Source organism: Montipora capricornis, chromosome 1 (assembly GCF_036669925.1).
Source record: "Montipora capricornis isolate CH-2021 chromosome 1, ASM3666992v2, whole genome shotgun sequence".
NCBI lineage: Eukaryota > Metazoa > Cnidaria > Anthozoa > Scleractinia > Acroporidae > Montipora > Montipora capricornis.
The window spans coordinates 11,497,405-11,516,508 of NC_090883.1; the positions used below are offsets into that span (position 1 = coordinate 11,497,405).

The window sequence follows — 19,104 nt, forward strand, 5'->3', positions numbered from 1 at the left end:
TTGGGCTGTATCGCTCATTTATCAGTGTGGCGGGAAGTAGCAGCATTGTGTTGTTTAGCGGTTTTTGTTCCCTACCTCCCTCCCCACCCTCTGCTTTCCACTGTGTATCAGTGTGACGGGTGCCCATTCTTCTTGGGGGCGTGGGGGCTCATGGCTGGGTTGTCAGGTTTTGCCAGCCATCGGTGCAGTCTCCATCTTGGAGCTGGCTGCCAGTAGTGGAAGCTCCAGGATGTTTCGGGCACCCAACCTCCAAAGAGCGATGATGTTGTTTAACACAAATAGCACAGTCATTGTGCAAAAAGTATATTTCATATCTTGTCAGTGGGTTGTCAGGAATGTTGTATGTGTGAGCTTAAGTACTAATTTAGATTTTTACTCAGTTTTGACCAAAAAACAGCAAATTTAGCATGACAGTGCCCCTTTAAGTAGGATGGAAACTATTCACTGACGATGTTTTTGGAGTGGAACAAATATTGATTAAATGCATGTTATTCACATAGTGTTACTATATACTGACAGGGTTTCGTACACGTTTTCAGACCAAAAATTCAAGGACTTTCAATGGCCAAATTTTAAAATTTCAAGGATCTCTTCTTTATTTACGTGACAGTGCAATTCTTGCTCATTTTCCATAACGTACAGGGATGAAAATAATGCTACGGCATGGTAACCATTCTCGACCGGTGAGAAAAAAGTCAAGGACTTTCAACGACCAGGAATGAAGAGTAGAGATTTTAAAGGACTTTGAAGGCCTTGAAAATGTGCTCTAAACATTCAAGGGTGTTCAAGATGCATACGTAACCCTGTGTACATGATGCGATACATGTAGCAGACAATGAGAAATAAAGAAAGGGCTCACAATATTATTTCAGTCAATTTATTTGACTGAAAGGCAAAACATGGAGTAGTCCATGTTCCCTAGAGAAGGATGAAAAATTAATACCTAAGAAGTGCAAATTTTCACCATCAATTCAGCTTAGAATCGTTTTGGTATCATGGGAGGAAACAAAAATCAACATCTCACCGAATAAATTTCATAAATGCCTTTCCTTCCTTCATCACACTCTCGTCGAACCCAATGTCGATTCAAATATGCACATACTCCGTTCAATACTTTGCTTGAAAATCTATAATCCTCCCAACGCTGAGTGTAGAACTTCAATACTGACTCATCCATGAGATCAGAACCATCCTTTTAAAATAAACAAAATACAATGTAGTTTTTCAAGAGGCAAATTAATGGAGACATAGTTTTTCAGTGAGTGATTAACCCATTGACTCCCAAGGGTTCCCCACTGACGAGTAAAATAGTCTGGCCGGTTTTGGCCGGTTTGGATGTCGATGGGTTAACTTGTACAAATTTCTAATTTTTGGCCTTCTTTTCAAGTTATGGCCACAGAAGCTTAAAAAAACAAGGAAACCCCCTTCTATTTTAGTTCATAACAAAACTGACATTTGTACATAAAAATAGGGTACAGAAATTGGTACTGAAGCTCAAATCAAGGTGAAGCCAAGTCTGCACCAATGCCCTCAATGCTGCATTTTTTCACTCCTATACCTTCTGCATTCCAGTGAGGTAGTTCTTAAGGAAGTCTTTAAGTCTTTTGTACAATTCATGACCAACAAACTGAGCTCCTGCAACACCAGACAAAAGCAAAAATCCTTTAATACAAAAATGACTGATATAAATGATTGTGATCATAATGAGAACAAAAATACCCAATCATTTTCTATTTTCATTCAGTAAAAACAATAAAACACAATTTCAGATAATTATACTACTGTAGTAAGGCAATTTCCTAGAAAATGACGTACTATCCAGATTTCTGTCAAACTTGGCACAATTGATATTCATGAACAAGACAATAAAAAATGCAGTAAGAAGATGGGATCACCGTGCTTGTTATTGCGCTGCAAGCCCTTTATTTTAAGTGTTTTTACCAAATTACATGAGAAGCATTGAAAACTTGAGCCTACTTGTTTGTCCGGGCCAAAATGTTTTTAAAAAGTTATTTTAAATTGCTTGATCTTGCAAAAAAAGTAGGCAAATTGGACTGCTACATAATTACCTTGCACTTAATGTCTGGCTCCAAATGCAGTTTTCACATCATTTATATATAAAATTAATACTACAACTTCTACCATCCAACTTTCTTTCTCCTTCAAATATATTTTCTGTGTACCTATTACAAGTACATAACACCATTAAAAAGAGGGGTCCCCATGCTTGTTCAGGAGAAACTAGTCATTCCTTGACAGATTAAGCTTAGCGTCAGTGAAAATCTGCCATTTTTTCAATGTGTGCAAGCTAAAACGCGGGCCAGCGACGCCAGAAATTATGCGCAGTAGGGTTGCACAATGCAAAACCAGGGAATCACCTTAATTACGGAAAGATTAAGTCAACACTAATGCCCTCAAAAATAAACATGAATAATTGCCATGTGTTATGAAATAAAGTAACATGATATGTAATTATTCGCATTTAACCTTGCAGAGAGTTGTCTGCTGATTACTTTTGTGCAATAAAAAATGGGGTCACCGATCTTGTTTTTCAGATATAAGCAACTAAAGCCAAAATATAGGGTGTTTTTGCAAGGGTTTCCTGTTGCCATGATAACTTGTTACGTCTCAAAAATGACCGCATCTTGTTCAACAATAATTATTGATGTTTCACATGGTACCATAGCTTTGCTGTTATGTGACAAAGTGTTGTAGTGTCAATCCTTCTAATAACAGGGTCTCTTGAAAGTGCTGAAGTGGTTTGAGCCACCTTAACTCTCAGCTATAAACCAAGCCCCAAGTTTGTCAAAGAACTTTGTAGAGAGTCCATAGAAAGTACTTGAAATGGATGATCAGTGACCCGAGAACATTGAAGACTAGCACTGGAAAGAAAGAGGCACCATCAACAAATCTTGTCCTTTGATGGGCGAGTGAGGCATGGAAACAGATACCAGAGGAGATAGCGGTGATATCTTTCAAGACATAGGAATCTCAAACACTTTGAATCAGACGATATCTACACCATGAGGCACAGGAAGTGTAAGCCAAAGAAGACAACGAGTTTGAGATGGACAGCGAAGAAGATGAGTGATGCAGACGGCAGTAAACCGTTGAAAGCATTTAACTAAACGGCTCCGTTAGGGGCTACCAATTCTATAAAAGTTCACTTGTCTTTACTCTTTTTTTTAATTCTGATATGGCTACAAGCCAAACACAAAATTTGATTGAAAGTTCCTGTTGTTCTTGTTACCTTTGAGGAAAAAAAAGTCACCTGAACTCTTGGCTATTTTGAAAGATTCAAGCCAAATTTCCAAAAAATAGCTCTGCTTACAGGCCAATACTATATTACAGAACTGTCCTGCAGAAGTTCTTTAAGGCCATGCACAGGACAAGTTGGCCAGTAGCCTCGTCACGCAAACTTTCCTCCTCAACGAACGTCTGCTGAAATGAGCGACACATTTCTTTCCCTAAATGTTAAGTAGATGACAATAACATGTGAGTTACAGAGGAACCAATTAGAGCTGCATAGATTGCTCCCCTGAGAGCATCAAAGCGTCAACTTTTTCTTTGGATAGAGCTGTTCCAAAATATTTCTCAGAAACAATAATTATTAATTTTGTTTCCTCAGTTGCACTCCTGGGAGTCAAAAATAAATGCAGGTGCTTTGCAAGGGTATGGTGTTGTTGCATTTAAAATTGATTTTAGATGCAACAACTCAGATTTTCCTGAGGGGGAAAGATTGCATAATGAGGTACGAGAATGTAGGATTTGGAGGCTAACTGACCAGTTCATAACATGACTTTGACTGCTGATTTTCATCACCTCCACTTTCTTAAAACTATGATAAAATACCCAGCTGTAAGACTTTGACAAGGTTCTGTGCTAATCTTTATGAAACCTTTGTACTGAAGGTTTTTTTTTGACACCCTGAGTGTAATATGCCAAAATGAAATTTAGGCAAAGTTAAAATCAAGGCATTGCTGAGACATAGGAGGAACCCCTTAAATTCTGCATGTGCGCAACCTGATTGCAAACTGTCGCCGATCTTTCAGCTGGTGCTTTTCAGCTCTTCTTTTTTTGCTCCTGCCCACCTCTTCCACTGGTAGGGATGAATTGTTAAGTATTCCACTGACTGCTGCATCAGTGAGTCAGGTGCCAAGAGGTGGTAGGCTGAACATTTCTGCCCCTTGCTGAGGGAATGCACATCTAGCATGACTCTCCCAGGCACCTAACCCCAAGCTCATCTTGCCATTGAGTTGCACATGTAGTCTCAAAACATGGAATGTTCATGTTATTATCCTGGAATTACCAAGAGTTGGTCGGTCCTTCCCAATTCATGTATTGTTCAAAAGGCTTAAAGGATAGAGACAAATTACTCAAGGGCAGGTGTGTATACTAACTGTGAAAAAAAAGTTTGTCTATGCGTCAATTGCTGGCAAATTTTATCGGGGTTCTACATTTGCAATGAGGATCTTTCTGTACCTCTACAGTGTACATGTACTTGCTGCTTCAAGTTTTCTTTCACTTCTGATGGTACCTAGTAGTTCCAGTTGCCTGTGGGCAGTAGCGAGACAAGAGGAATAACATTGCAAGTGGTGGAGCAGGTAATGAAACAAGCATTGAAAGCAGAGAAAGATGAGATGTCAGGTCTCTTGATGCTTTTACCATACACAACCACAAAGCAGCCTGCCATTCAGTGGAATTAGCATCATCAAATTGGCACGAAATTTGTCGGGAATGTTCCACTGGTTGGCAAAGGTTCTTCAACACCATAATTATGTGTTCTAGGTCTAAACTGATTAGCAGGATTCAGACCTGTTTCCTCTTGCCTCAAGATTGCACTTCCCTACTTGCAAGTAACAGAAGAGCCCTTTTCTGCAAATCAATTGGCTACTCTTTTCCAGTAATGCAAAAACTAAAAACTCTTTCCACCACTTCTATGGCTGACTTAAGGAGGCTCGCAGGGGTTTTAAGCTGAGCACGCGCATAAGCCACACATGCAATACTTTAGCTGCTTATGTCAGCTCATGAATCAAGATAATAAACTTTACCGCTGATTTAGCACATTTTCTCTTCTAATTCTTACATAGATGGAAAATATACATACATCTCCCATTCATGAGACCTACAAAAGTTTTGCACAACCTTTTTAATGTTCAATTAAATCCATTTTTGTTGACTTGTAGTTCCATGTGTGCACAGACTCTATTGAGAGGATGACACATGCATAAATGCTGATCTCTGCACCCTGATAGTAGATAAATTGTTTTCATTTTTTGCATAATAGCTACTGATCAATTAATTTGAAATTCATTTCTTTAAAATTTAAAAAACTTACATAGGTGAAACAAAACGTAAAAGGCAGACAGTAAAAGTCCGTGTATAAGCCACACCCCAATTTGGAGTTTGGAGGCTCAAAGTTTGAAAAAAAAGATTTAAAAAGAGACAAACTTTGAAGTTCCAATGAAGTTCTCTTAGCAAACAAACAAAAACTCTGCCTCAAGGAGCTTGTCCACCACAAACTTTCGTAGAATGATCAAAAACTATGTTGCAAGAATTGAGCAAAACAACAGACCATCGTCAACATGAAACTTTTCTTCAGGGTACTTTCTTGTCGTCTTTCACCGAAACGTACACAGGAAGGTGCAATTTTTTTCCTTTCAAGTGAAAGAAAATACTACACATTGCAAGCGACAATCCAGCAGTTTTCACGTCACATACACTGTACATGTACTGGTATCTTCAAAGAATATCTAAAAAATTGTGATTGGTTTATTTAGAGAAATGGATTGTTGCTAATGACCAGTCGCTTACTATCGAAAACCATCACCAGGTCCCCGACAAGTCAAACGACTCATAGACCAGCTTGTTTGTTCATTCGTTCATTCCAGTTATTGACGTCTTTTGAAAGCTAAAGTGCCTTGAGATAGCGCTTTGATTGTCAGAGTACTTACGAAAAAGACTTGGCTCTTTTCTTCCGCAAATTGTGTGACTTTGTAAAAATTCTGTGATTTTACATGAAATATGTGATTTGGTGCGATTTTAGGTTTACTATGCGAAAACGTAACATTGCATAATTTCAGAAGCCCTGTTATATTTATATCATGCTTTGCATCTCCTGTTCTGTGCATTTCTGCATTGTAAATAACAAAACAAGAAAAAAGAAGAAAAAGCATCATATCCAGTGAATATTCAACTCATGACCCCAGCACCCAATTCTGGCACTGGGTTGCACATGCAAGCACATGCAACCACTCAGCCATGTTGTCTCAAAAACGCAAAAAATGTGGACACTCGCTCTTACAGACTGATGGCATAGGTGCCCATCTGTTTTTATAAAGGCAGTAGTCAGCAAAAATATATTGGTTTTCCTGTCCATTGTTAACAGGATTTAACAGCCGAGGGCTCTGAGAGTTCTAGGCAGAACTTACCACCTTGATTTGGAGCTTTTTTCTGTTTTGGAACTCTGGATTGTGATTGTTGATGGACACTTGTACAGTAATTGTACACATGGCTAAAGACAGTCAAGGAATTCAAACTTCAAGACAGAGATATTTATGCTTTTACATTATTCAAGTGAAAAGGTGATGATGTCACGGGAGGTTCTGTACTGTACAATGTATAATGGATCAAAGTCAAGAGTATATCTATGACAATAACAGAGCATCAGCAATGCTTTTCAAAATTGGCTCAGTAATGACTTTCAAGGAAGATTTAACATTGGATATTATTTACTATTTACAGGGTTTGAGCCAGGCTGCGCCATTGCGCCAATACCGCACTGATATTGAAGGTTGCCCGTTAAAAAAACGGCCAAGGGGTCAATTTGTCCCCTTCAAAATGTGAAGAAAAAACTCAAAAGGAAGTACACAACAAGAGATACAGTTCAGTACAAAAATTACAAGCTGAAACACAGATTGTGGGAGGAATTTTATAATGCATTTCACTTTCATTTTAAAGTCACTTTTCCAGTCACGCTCTACTGAACACACAAATCTCATGCTCAACCAATCAGAGAAAAAATAACGCAAGCATAGTGATTGATTCTAGGTTAAAATATGAACAGAAAAAAAGTCTTAACACCATTTACTAACCTTTTTTTTCGTTTGTATTAATTTTTTTTTTACAAGTAACAGGTAATAAAATATGTTTTTGTCAGCTTGCCTGTTTCTATGTTTGAACCTAAGAAAACTGAAAATAAATTTGACTGTCCCCCTAAAAATGAAAATGCCCCCTACAGTTTTAGCCAAGGGGACAAACTGTCCCCGCACTGATCAAATCCTAGCTCAAACCCTGCTATTTTAAGCAGGAGTGTTTTATCAGATATAAAACACATGCTGCGCATGTTTTAAATGGCTTAAAATACTCTTCCATCTTCAATACATGTAGCCATTTTGACCAATCCTGGCATCCCGTCCAGGGGGGAGTAGAAATACTCCTAGTCACTTCATGCTACAGGAACCGGGGATAAGCGCCTGCCTGATGGGCTATCTAGGCTCGTAACAGACTTTACCTACCTACCGGTACATAAGCGTTACTCAGTTCACCTGGGAATCAAAGAAATGTAATTCAGCGATGTACAAAAATTCTCTACATGTTGGCCGGTAAGCATAAAACAATTCCGGTTTAGTGTTTTGAGGGCTCTTGAAGTAACGATAACATGTCTCTAAACTGACAGTTTAGGCCACCAAAGATTGGCAAGACTGCCTTCCAAAGGCTACTGGGAACGGAACAAAGTGGCATTTAAGGTTTTCTCCAAGTGGCAGATATCAAGGAACAACTAAGACCATTCACAAGAGCAATGTTCCTTTAAGGTAGACTTAGTTAAAATTGGTTATCATGAAATGGAGTCAATGGAGTTATTGGAGTCATGAAATGGAAATTAACATGAAGCATTATAGACCACTTTCATAAATGGAGACACATTTACAGTCTTTTGTATATATGTTAATTTGAAACATAATATTCTTTTGAAATTTTCTTGTCATAGTGAGGCTAGAAGGCTTCTTAGCATTAAAACAAAAGAATATTTTAATGGGTCACCATTATGAAAGAGGTTTATAGATATAATGCCACTAGTGGCATTATGTAATGCTTCATGTTCATTTGCATTCCATTGTTCATCTATTTATCCCGCTATTTACCCCACTCACTGGGGCCACATTCAAATCCCTTGCCAGGCTTTTAGGTTTGTTGGGTGGATTACTTGGTATAACAACTTACTCATGTGTCTAGAGAAATTCATCCACTTGATCAAAACTGCTATTGAATATGGATGAGTATTTTAAATTATACAATGATGTCAACCCTCTTGACTACAGGCCCTTTCTGTTCTACATAAAATATCTCAATATGCACCCAGATAAGATGAGACAACCACTCCTACTTGAACAAAGTCTAGGAGATCAGTCCAACAGAGACAAGATCCAGAAGCAAAATTGTGGCCATAGCAACATCACAATGCCATTTTATGTTTGCATGACACACTTTCCCAGTGCAAATGTTGAAGATTTGCACTCTGTTATTGCCAGAGATGTTCTTAACTGAAGATGTTAATTAGCAACTATTCACTGAAATGGAGGTGGCTAGTGGCTAGTGTTAAAAAAAGGTATATATCCACCACTATTGTAGCTACTAACACTGAGGTGAATAGTTGTTTTAGTATATACTAAAACAGTGAGAAAATATTATAAATTATAGCACAAACAGATGATTTTAATTCATTTCTTTCTGCAAAGATTACAATATTTTCGGACGCAAATTCTGCGCATATTGCTTGGAGGTGAATAGTAATGGATATCCAGAGTTTGAGTAGCCAATCAGCATGCACGTTCAACGCTATCCACTGTTTTGGTATATACTAATTCAATGTATAGCCAGTGTTCGACACTTACTTTCTTACTAATTTGCTCTTTGGGCAACCAGTTTTGTTTTTTTGGTTCCCCATGGCTTTTTTTCGGTTACCCTCCTTCTAAAAACCTGTTGACCATTAAAACTCAAAGGAAGCTCTTAAAAATGTCAATTTTGTGTAAAATGGGTTTGAAAGACCAACACAACTCCTGCTGTGTGTCCATGGTGTTCCATTAGCCTTTAGAGTTTTGCTTTGACAAGTGATTTCCCTTTTCTATAAGAGAGCAAGGGAGAATCCTTGAATATCTCTTTGAGATTAGGCTGATTTTGAATTAAATGCAATTTGTCCAATAGTATGTTCTTTAAGCCTTTCAAAGCTGTTGAAATTGCGTGAAACTGAGAAAATGTAGAATTTTCTTGTGCGCTTGTTCAATATCAAAGTATCATAGCATATTTGGCCATGCAAAAACTGGGTTTAATTATAACAAACATTCTTTTTGTGTGGTGAAAGATGGCGGATGTTCCTCCTTCCAATCTGTTTTGAGGTTTGCAACAATATATTTTAAACAGAAAAATAAATGATAGCAACATATGCAACATTGTTATATTTTTACTTTGTTCAAGTCAAATCGTTCTGCAAAATATTAGTCGAACAAAAATTCTGATTGCCCAATCCAGTAAATCTTAGAATTCTTTTACTTGCCCACGAGTATATTTTGCTTGCCCAGGGCAATCGGGCAAGCATTAGTGTCAAACACTGATAGCACTTTGACTTTCTTTCCCTAACTTGTTAAAATTGACCATGCAATTATGGAGAACCAGGGTTGTTACTAAGGGTAGGGTGCCTGAAAAGCAGATGTGGTTCCTCTGCAAAAACCAAACAAAATAATTCTTGAAATATATAAATCAAAGAAGATCAGAGAACCTCAACCAGCACCACCACTGACAAAATAATGTGTACAGCCAAATTAATTAATGCTGGGAATGGAAAAGTTGCAAACGAAAAATTCACATACTGAAAATTCTCTCACCAATGGAACTTTCTCTCTTGATTATAGTATGCTTGAACATTCCACAGCTGTGTTTAACAGCTCAACAAATTCAAACCAGGCCACTAGCTATAGTACTTAAACTAAACTCGACAAAGGATACGTGTAAAGTTCCATGTGCCGAGGCCTCGACATACTTTGTTGCTTGTAAACATGCTGAATTCCTTCCTTAAGGTCATCCCAAATCTCATCCAAGTTAATCTGGCGCAACCCATGTGGATTTTGTGTCCTAGAAGCCATTGAGTTCATAATTACAGCGTCCACAAACCCAAGCTAATGTACTGACTTCCTGTTCCAATTTTCCTCCCAAGTAAAAGAATGACAGCGATGCACTTCACAGTATCAATTACTATTTCCCCCAAAAGCTATCACCAGTAGTTAAAATCTCAATAATTTCATTCTACACTCCAAGAATTTGCTGTTGGTCAAACACAACTTGGATGGATACATGGAGGCCACCAACTCATATGAAAAATAATAAATCAAACCCTTGTTTTTTCACTTGAAAAGTGTATCTCAACAAAAATGGCCTTCAGACGAAAGATCCATCCCCTAAATGAACGTTTTCCTGTTCAATTGCTTCGTCACTCGAGAAAAATGCCATCTTTTTAATCACTTTCCTTGGTGAGGATAACCTACAGGAACGTAAAACAAGATGGCTGAAGTTTTGTTACGTCACAAACGCTTTGACCGCAATGCATGCTTACCCGTGCTTCTTTCCAGTAGTCTGTTCCAGGCTCCCAGATAGTCGGGAACACGTAACAACTGCCTATGGAAAAATGACTCGTTTTTCTCACGCAGTTGTTTTCGTTTTCCCGACTATCCGGGAACCTGGAACAGGCTAGCCAAAAGAGAAGTGCAAATGAGCACAATGGCAATCTTGAAGTACTCACGTATACTCCATTCCCCGCTTTATGAGCCATATTGCTCCGGGAGCGAACTTCGCGGTTAAATATGTTTTAAGACTTAAAATTAAAAATGGTAAGTAATTCACACGCGACGTTTCCAAACTGCCAAACTGAGAGTCACGTGGTATGCCGACTCGTCATCGAAATGAGGTGACTAATAACAGGGTAACTCACTTACCTTTTACTCAAGTTTGAAGATTAGCGAGAAGTTTTTTGTTATTAATATTAGTGGGAACTGTGAGCAATGTATGATGAGTTCAAAGTATAGGATTTCAGAAAACCATCGTCAACAAAAAAACGCAAAAAACTTGTCAGTAAAAGCAAGAGAGGATTGACATCTATTTGAACTGCGGAAAGAATCAAGTTAAGATGTAGATCATCGCAGTTAGAAACTGTACTTGAGCAGTAACGAAAGGAAAAACTGAAGAATTCAGGCCGTTCGGCAAGCTTGAACACTTTTCAGGCTTTTAATTCGTTCAGAGCTGCTCAGGTAACCTTCATAATTGCGATGATCTACATCTCCAGGAACCCTTGTCTTAGAGGAACGCCCCCGGGAAAGAACGCAAGCTAATTAATTCCCGTAATTTAACTGATAAGAGAACGGTGCCATTCAGTAGTTACATTTGTCAGTGGATAGAACTTTTGAAAGGGTTGTAGAATCTTTTATGTGAGTTCTAAGAAAAGCTGTCCAATTTTAGAACTTCCTGTTTTGCAGAAATCATAAGGTTTCTTGGACGCGCTGTGATATTGGCCAACACAGTGTCACCTGATTCAATAAAAAACTGAAAAGCTCTTTTTACAAATAATGGAATCGTTTTCGATTCTTGGGATTCAAACTACGAGATTATTAATTGATAAATACGCCAAACTTGACATGTAAAATTGTATAAAACAGTCAGCTAAAAAACCCCGTCTCTGAGCAACCAAACCACTTTCCGTATTGAGGTGATTGGAAGATTCCACCGATGACGGCGTTGGAGTCCAAACTGCCCACTAAAATCGACTAGAATGATCTGAAACAGTATTCCTGAGCAAGAAAATGTCAACATTTTCACTGACCTCATCTGTACTTTCAGATCAGATATCAAAACTAGAGACAAAATTAAACGATTGTAGATGAGTCTAAAGGCGCTGTTACACTGAGCAATTTTTTGTGCAACTTGTCTCGAAACGTCATTGCGAGACAAGTTGCACGAACCGTTGCCCAATGTAACATACCTTGCAAAGGTCAAAAACATTGCGAGACCAGTTGCAGAAACCGTTGCTGAACTGAAAGTAGAATTGAGTTGTACTTTCCGCAACGGTTGCAACGAATTTCTAAGCATTGCGCAGTGTAACATCCGTCCTGCAACTTGTGTCACAACGGATTGCGGCACCAGCCAATAAAAATGTTCCTTTAACCTCATGTGATCATCGAAACGAGACAAGTTGCATGAAATGTTGCCCAGTGTAAAATAAAACAACTTTTTTCGTACTGTGACAACGTCTGTACAAATGGGGTTGCGAGACAAGTTGCCCGAAAAATTGCAAAGTGTAACAGCACCTTGAAGACTCTGTCTACCGAGATGCTTTACGCACCTTTGCCAGTTATGTTTTCAGTCGGAGTGAAGTAACGAGTGGGAAAGAAATAAGCGACAAAAAGCTGCGAAGGAATACTAGAAAAGCTGACCAGTCAAATAAAAAATAAATTTGCAATGAATAAAGCGCCGCTGTCGCTCTTGGACTTATAACATGTTATGGGGATAGTTTCGGATTCATTTTGTCACCTTACGCTGGTCGCGTCGCAATACTTTCCGCAACGGTTGTTAAAACTACAGACCTATGTCAAATCTGCGCTTTGCGTCCAAAGCAACCCGCGAGAAGGTAGTAGCTTCACTCCTCACTGACCACCTGGAGGATAATAATCTGCTTGAAATCTTTCAGTCAGCATACAAGAAGGGACACAGCGAATTAACGATGATCTACTTAGAGCGATCGACGACAATACTTGTGTCATTCTTTTACTTTTGGACCTCCCAGCAGCCTTTGACATTGTTGACCCGCTCCAAATATTACTCACTCGACTTAAGTGCCGCTGCGGTGTCAAAGGTAATGCCCTGGCCTGGATGCCCTCATATCTCTCAAATCGGTTCCAATACGTCAGAGTAGCGAATGATTGTTCGCATTGGGGTGTAGAGATGGCGCAGTGGTGAGAAAACTCGCCTCCCACCAATGTGGCCCGGGTTCGATTCCCCCCCCCCCCCACCCCCCGTGTTACGAATTGCACTTAGCGACAAAATATCTCGTCCCTAATAAACTATGATAATGTGGTTGTTATACGAGGCACTAAGTAAGAACAAATCCCGATGAATGTCTACAATAACGAATGATTTGAAGAAGGAAAAATGCACCGATGGAGAAATGGAGATTTCATATCATACGAATCCAGTAGTCAAGAAATGACATTTCCCTAGATTTTCCAGAGTTGAATTCATACATATTTAAGGTTTTCCGACGAATTCTCCAGAAAAAAATATATTTATGATATACATATTTTAAAAGAACGAAGGCGAATATCGAATCAAGGATTCTTCTTTAAGTTTGTGTGGAGGGGAAGAGTCATATAAGGGGAAGCGGTTAAGCTTGGTTAGCGATTATAGAGACGGTGGATTGAGAATGCTGAATTACTGCAAGTTTTCTTGCGGCTTCTCGCTATCAATGACGACGAATTGGTTAAAAAGGTATGGTATTTATAAATGTAAACTGTATGAGCGCTGCAGACATTTTTTGGATTTGTGAAAAGAGTCTTCAACTAATCAATCACATCATTTTCCTTTTGGTAGACAAATTATCTATCAGTGTTGTCTTCAAAACCTTCACTGACGTTTTTGATCGACAAAATGAAGTATACATACAAATTAGAGTCACGGATGACCCAAAGCAATTACTCTCTTGACATTCACAATAATAAATGGAAGTCTGCTATCTATCAGCATTGTAAATACGGTGTTTTTTATGATTATTTGTAGTGTAGTATTCTTCTCCCTTTGTGTCATTTTTACACGACCCATACTTGTATTTGTATCTCTTTTAAAATGGCGGCCACTGGCAATGTAAGTAGCGTTAGTATTGTAATGAACTTGTACTAGTTTTCTGTTTTTTTGTTTTTGCAAATAAATAAATGAGTGGCAAAAAAATAATAATAATAAAATAAAGGATTCTTATATTGCCTATTTCCCATGATCGATGGTAAAACTAAAACAAGCTCGGTTAACTGTGATTTGCGCTGATGCATACCATCCTTTGGGTACTCAATGATTGCTTCCGTCATCAACCGTAAACTTTGCTCATAATTTTGCAGCAGTGCTTTGAGAGCGCTACTACGATGAAAAAAAGCTCAGTTCTCAGTTTCGTTGAATGCTCGACAGAATTTTGTTTTTTTGTATTTATTAAAATAGGATGACTCTTCTCATTTAACTGTCTCATTTAACTGGCACTAGTGGACCGATAATCTTCAGTGGATCAAGAAGAAAGTGACGTCATTTATAGTTCCCCACTAGCTTAAAACCACGACGGCTACGGCGACGAAAACGTCACTTCAAGTTTGAGCTGTTCTAAGTATTTCATGATTATTCCATCTTGTTTATATTATTAAGTATGAGCGAAGTGTCCTAAAACTGGATAGGTACGGACGGATTTGAAGTAAAGAGTGAGACTGAAAGAATCATCGTAGTTTGTCCATGTTGTCGTCAAGACGGAGAGAAATGTTCAAAAATGCGTGCCGCACGTGCAGCTCGATCTTTTTGGTTCTTTTAACCAACTGTATTACTGCTTTCTGGCGTTGTCGTTGCCGTAGCCATCGCCGTTTCTTAAAGGGACACGGTCACGGTCTGCGCATGATCGTGTAGCTGATCGAAACTTGAAAAAGTCAGCCTGACTTTTTCAAGTCACTGTAGCAATCACAAATTCAAAATGGCGTCTAGCGGAGGATCCGCTGAACCTTAGGTTTAATGTTGCGCGCGCATTCTACTTGAATTCATATGTCGCAAGGCTCGTCGCGTACCTTAGAGCGTTTGATTTATAGTCGCGTAACCTACTGTAAGAGATGAAAGTGGAAAACCCATACTTGATCCTAAAGCTCAATGTGAAAGATGGAGGGGGTATAATAACCTCTTAAACTTGAATCCTACGAATATCAACATGGATATTGATGAATTGGCTTGACATGTACGTATGGAATCCAAGGTGTGGAATTCGGAAGCTATTCCGGATGAATGAAGCAAAGGAATTATAGTAGTAGTTCTTCCTGAGAAAGGTGCTTCAACCGTGTGTAAGAACAACAGGGGAATCACGCTAAGATCAACTGCGTCTAATGTGTTTCAGATGGTGATATTCACAAGAATGTGTATTGGAATGGAGAAGTTACTAAGAGAGAATCAAGCAGGTTTCCGCGGAAATCGATCTTGTGTTGATCAGCTTTTCTCGTTGCGAATTTGATCCACAAAGCACTAGAATTCAATCACCCACTTAACATCAACTTTATTGACTATCGCGCATCTTTTGACTCGATTAGGAGAGACTTTATTTGGACAGTTTTAACTGATTAGAGAGTAAAAGTCATCTTCAGTTCCCACGGACTGCTCACATCATCTGGACATGCAATACTGTTCGCAGGTGCGTTTTCTTTAAAAGTTTTCTCCTTTGGGATTTAGCTCATGCTAAAATTTACCTGTCTGATTTTCGAATTCAATTTGAGGCCTGGTGGTGAAATTATGCCCCGTCCACACGTATCGGAGATTTTTGTATCCGCAAATTTTTTATGCGGATACACCTAGCGTCCACACGTGTCCGCCGTATACGCTCGGTGTATCCGGAGATTTCTGTATACGCTCTCCAGAGTGGAAATTTCTGTATACGCTGTGTATCCGGATACGTGTGGACGCTCGTATCCGTATATTTTTTGTATACGTGACGTCACAGTATCAGAACCAGTCTTTTTCCGCGCGAGATTTTCCAAAATGGCGGCGAGCAGAAACGTTGTGTGTTCAATGCTACTAGGACTACTTTCAAGCCTAATAGGGTGTCTCGAACTAAATGTTGCAATGTTAAATCTAAACTTTAACTACTTGAGAAGACGTCTAAGCATTATGCGGCTTCTAGCCATATCTGATTCAAAACAAATGAGTTGTCTTTGGTTTTTTTCTGTTTTTCTCTTAATTGAGACATTTTTTATGGTGTTTTTTAACAGGAATTTTTTTCGCTCTTCAAGCTCACACAAAAACAAGAAAGCCGCGAATTTGGCGCCAAAATTATCGCAGGCTCAGCTTTCTTTGTAATGTGCATGCTCTGTTGACTAATCCTTTGAGATGCCCGGATACGAATCGGATACGCGTGGACGGTCGTATACGATTCGTATACGCTACGTGTGGACGCAGATATTTTTGTATCCGCATAAAAAAATTTGCGGATACAAAAATCTCGGGACACGTGTGGACGGGGCCTTAGCTTGTCAGACGTTATCATGCATTGGAGCTATGTCGAAACATATCATGCTTATTAAGGACGGTGCCTATTTTTGCCCCAGTTTATGATTATGCAGGAAATGTAGATCTTACAAGTGTTATTGAAATCCAAAAATAAAATTGGCGGTAACCACGCATTCTTCAAAGATAATCGATTAACAGTATTTCGAATTAGCTTTAAAATAAAAAGCAATGTATGGCGTTCTTTCTCAAATTGAAACTTAGTTATCTCTAAAAAATGCAAGGTTAGCCCCAATTTTCTTTTTGGATAACAAGAGTAATTCGGGCTTGTTGGATATGAAACTGGCTATAGCCAACTCGACGCGCGCTCATGGATTGAATAATTGTTTCATTAAATCCCTTAAACTCCAAAATTTTGGAAGTACGAAATATGAGCGAAAAAAAGCGAGAAAATCCGAGCGAAATCGAGAAAACTTGATGAAGATGCGATGTTGTGTAAGACAGACGCAGGCTCATCACAAAAACATTTCTTGCCTTTTCGCGTATACTTCTAAACGTCGGAATTGATCCAAACTTTCCACAACTTTTTGGCTTTATTCAAAGAGAAATTCCGCTTTCGGGCGAAAAAAAAAGTTTAGCAACGGTTAACGCAATCATTTACCATATAAGGTCAAACTAAGGTATATGAGCAGATAACCGAGATTGAGTGAACCAATCAGAGCACGCAAAATGCATTATCCGATTATCGGTGAATATTCACCGAGACGAAGTCGAGGTGAATATTCACCGATAATCACTGAGCCTGAGATATCTCAGATAGCCAGCCAATGAGAGCGCACGATTTTGTATAATCACCTGTGTATTTATACTAATTACTAATATCTACTTTCTCCCGATAGTTTTAAACCACGCAAAAATATCCTTGTATTGGTAAGCATCACCAAATAGGAAACCCAAGTATCTCGAGATGCGCAGAAAGTATGTGCAATAACAATAGTAGGCACCGTCCTTACATTATCCAGTTAAGTGCGAAGATAGCTTCTATGTTTCGTCTATTACCCGCACTTCAAATGCACATTTCTCTCATTCTTCATCAGTCCTTTCACGGGAACACATGTGCCCAACAAATCTGCTCCCAACTGAGTGTCGACGAGCTGCTTCATAGCTCAGTTGGTAGAGCATTGCAACGGTATCGCCGAATCCCGTTCTAAAACCTGAAAATTTCAGGCTTTCCTTTCGCTTCTGCTTTCGGTCAGGTAGTTCCAAGTCAAGTCGTTCCACTTAGTAAAAGTAAAACAAAACACTCTTATTCGATGAAACGTGACGAGAAATTTCCTACCAGAACAAATCTAGGTTGTCGTCCGCGAGTGCAATTCGAGTGTAAGTTCTGAGTACCGCTCACACGATCAGAATTGTTCACAAGTGCCATTTCTAAACGAAAAGGAAAGATTTTTGCGAGAGTACTTTCAAACCGCGAAGTTGTATAATAATAGGTCCTTTCCGAGTTCATGTCTGCCTCCTCTTCAAAGCGAGTCTAAGTGCGAAGTTTTTGTGATGGGAATTAGTTCTACTCTACATATGAGTGAAAACTAATTATCATAAGAAAAACTTCGCACTTAAGACTCGCTTTGAAGAGGAGGCAGAGTTAGTGTCGGAAATGGCCTATTGTTTAGACACATTACTGTTACACAAAAGACACGATAACGAAAACATAGGGGAAAAGACAGCTGAAAAGAAAAGAAAAAAGAGAACGAATATTTAACGAAGTCTCGGTTTTTATTCACCGATATTCACCGAGCCTGAGGAGAACAATTGTTTTAGCATAATTACATAAGTGATTCTTTGAAAAAATATACATTTTCGTTAAATCAATTACTATCTTCCTCTGTCACCTCGACAAATGGCTTGCGGCCATTTTGAAAAAAACCGCTTTGGTGATTATCGCGTAATCATCCCCTCAAATGCAAACATTCAGCGCATGCGCAGAGATTTTTCAATAATCACCTCTACAATTATACTAAAACGCTATAAAAGCTGTTCGCCAGAAACATTTTGCCCTTTCGAACGCAAACCACCGCATTTTGTCCACACAACCTAGCGCCTCGTAAATGAAACGATTTTACAGCTCTAAAAATATTTTTTTCGGAGTTGCAAGAAATGTTGCAGATGGAAATTTGTTGCATCAAGATTTATTTTTCATAAAGTATGGTTAAAGACATTGTGCAACACCTTACAAAAGAGGAACCAGCCTCGCACTTCCAAATTAACATGATGCCTTTTTCATTTCTTTATCTGTAATAATTTATTTCAAAGTTTAAATTTGTTCACAAGGAAAATAAAGCAATACCTAACCAAAAATAGATTCAGTTGTTATACCCAAAATTAAAAAAAGGCAAAATAGCATAGCAACGAAAAAAATCAAACAGAAAAAAACATAAGCACTTCCCTTATAGACAAGTACAATGTCCTCTTATAATAATACTATTAGCGTACTAAAGCAGACTAGATTTCTTGTTTCATTGCTTTTGGATTCATATGACCAAAATGTCAATAGATTTATGGGTAGTAGAGCACAAATTACAGGGTCAACTACAAAATAGCCAAGTTTAGGAGAGCGAAGAGGAAGAGCCATACAGATTATCTTTCTTTTATCTTAAAAGATCCCTGCAGTGACATTAATAGAAATTACATAATAAATTGCATTGTATGCACTGGAATATTGACCTCGGTTGATCTGTACCTTGATCCCATGGCATCTCACCTCAAAAGGTCTTCTTCCTATGAACACTCAGTCATATAAGCCCAGAATCAATATATGCGTTACTTGAGCCAAAG

The 19,104-nt window shown here is 38.6% G+C and overlaps 2 protein-coding genes across 2 annotated transcripts in view; both read right to left on the reverse strand.

Annotated features, from left to right (window-relative positions):
- The window catches only part of LOC138052573 (cullin-1-like), a 40,732-nt gene extending 30,161 nt beyond the window's left edge, over positions 1–10,571 (reverse strand). Inside the window, exons 1-4 of the mRNA XM_068899143.1 lie at positions 10,003–10,571; positions 6,432–6,514; positions 1,559–1,635; positions 1,025–1,192 (exon numbers count right to left, since the gene is read on the reverse strand). Coding sequence (XP_068755244.1) covers positions 1,025–1,192; positions 1,559–1,635; positions 6,432–6,514; positions 10,003–10,148 — 474 coding nt within the window. The 5' untranslated portion in view covers positions 10,149–10,571. The remainder of the gene's footprint in view (positions 1–1,024; positions 1,193–1,558; positions 1,636–6,431; positions 6,515–10,002) is intronic.
- Positions 10,572–18,026: 7,455 nt separating this feature from the next.
- LOC138052668 (protein CDV3 homolog) overlaps positions 18,027–19,104 on the reverse strand; it is a 20,801-nt gene continuing 19,723 nt past the window's right edge. Inside the window, exon 6 of the mRNA XM_068899249.1 lies at positions 18,027–19,104. This exon is cut by the window's right edge and continues 793 nt beyond it. The gene's annotated coding sequence lies outside the window, so the exon portion shown is untranslated.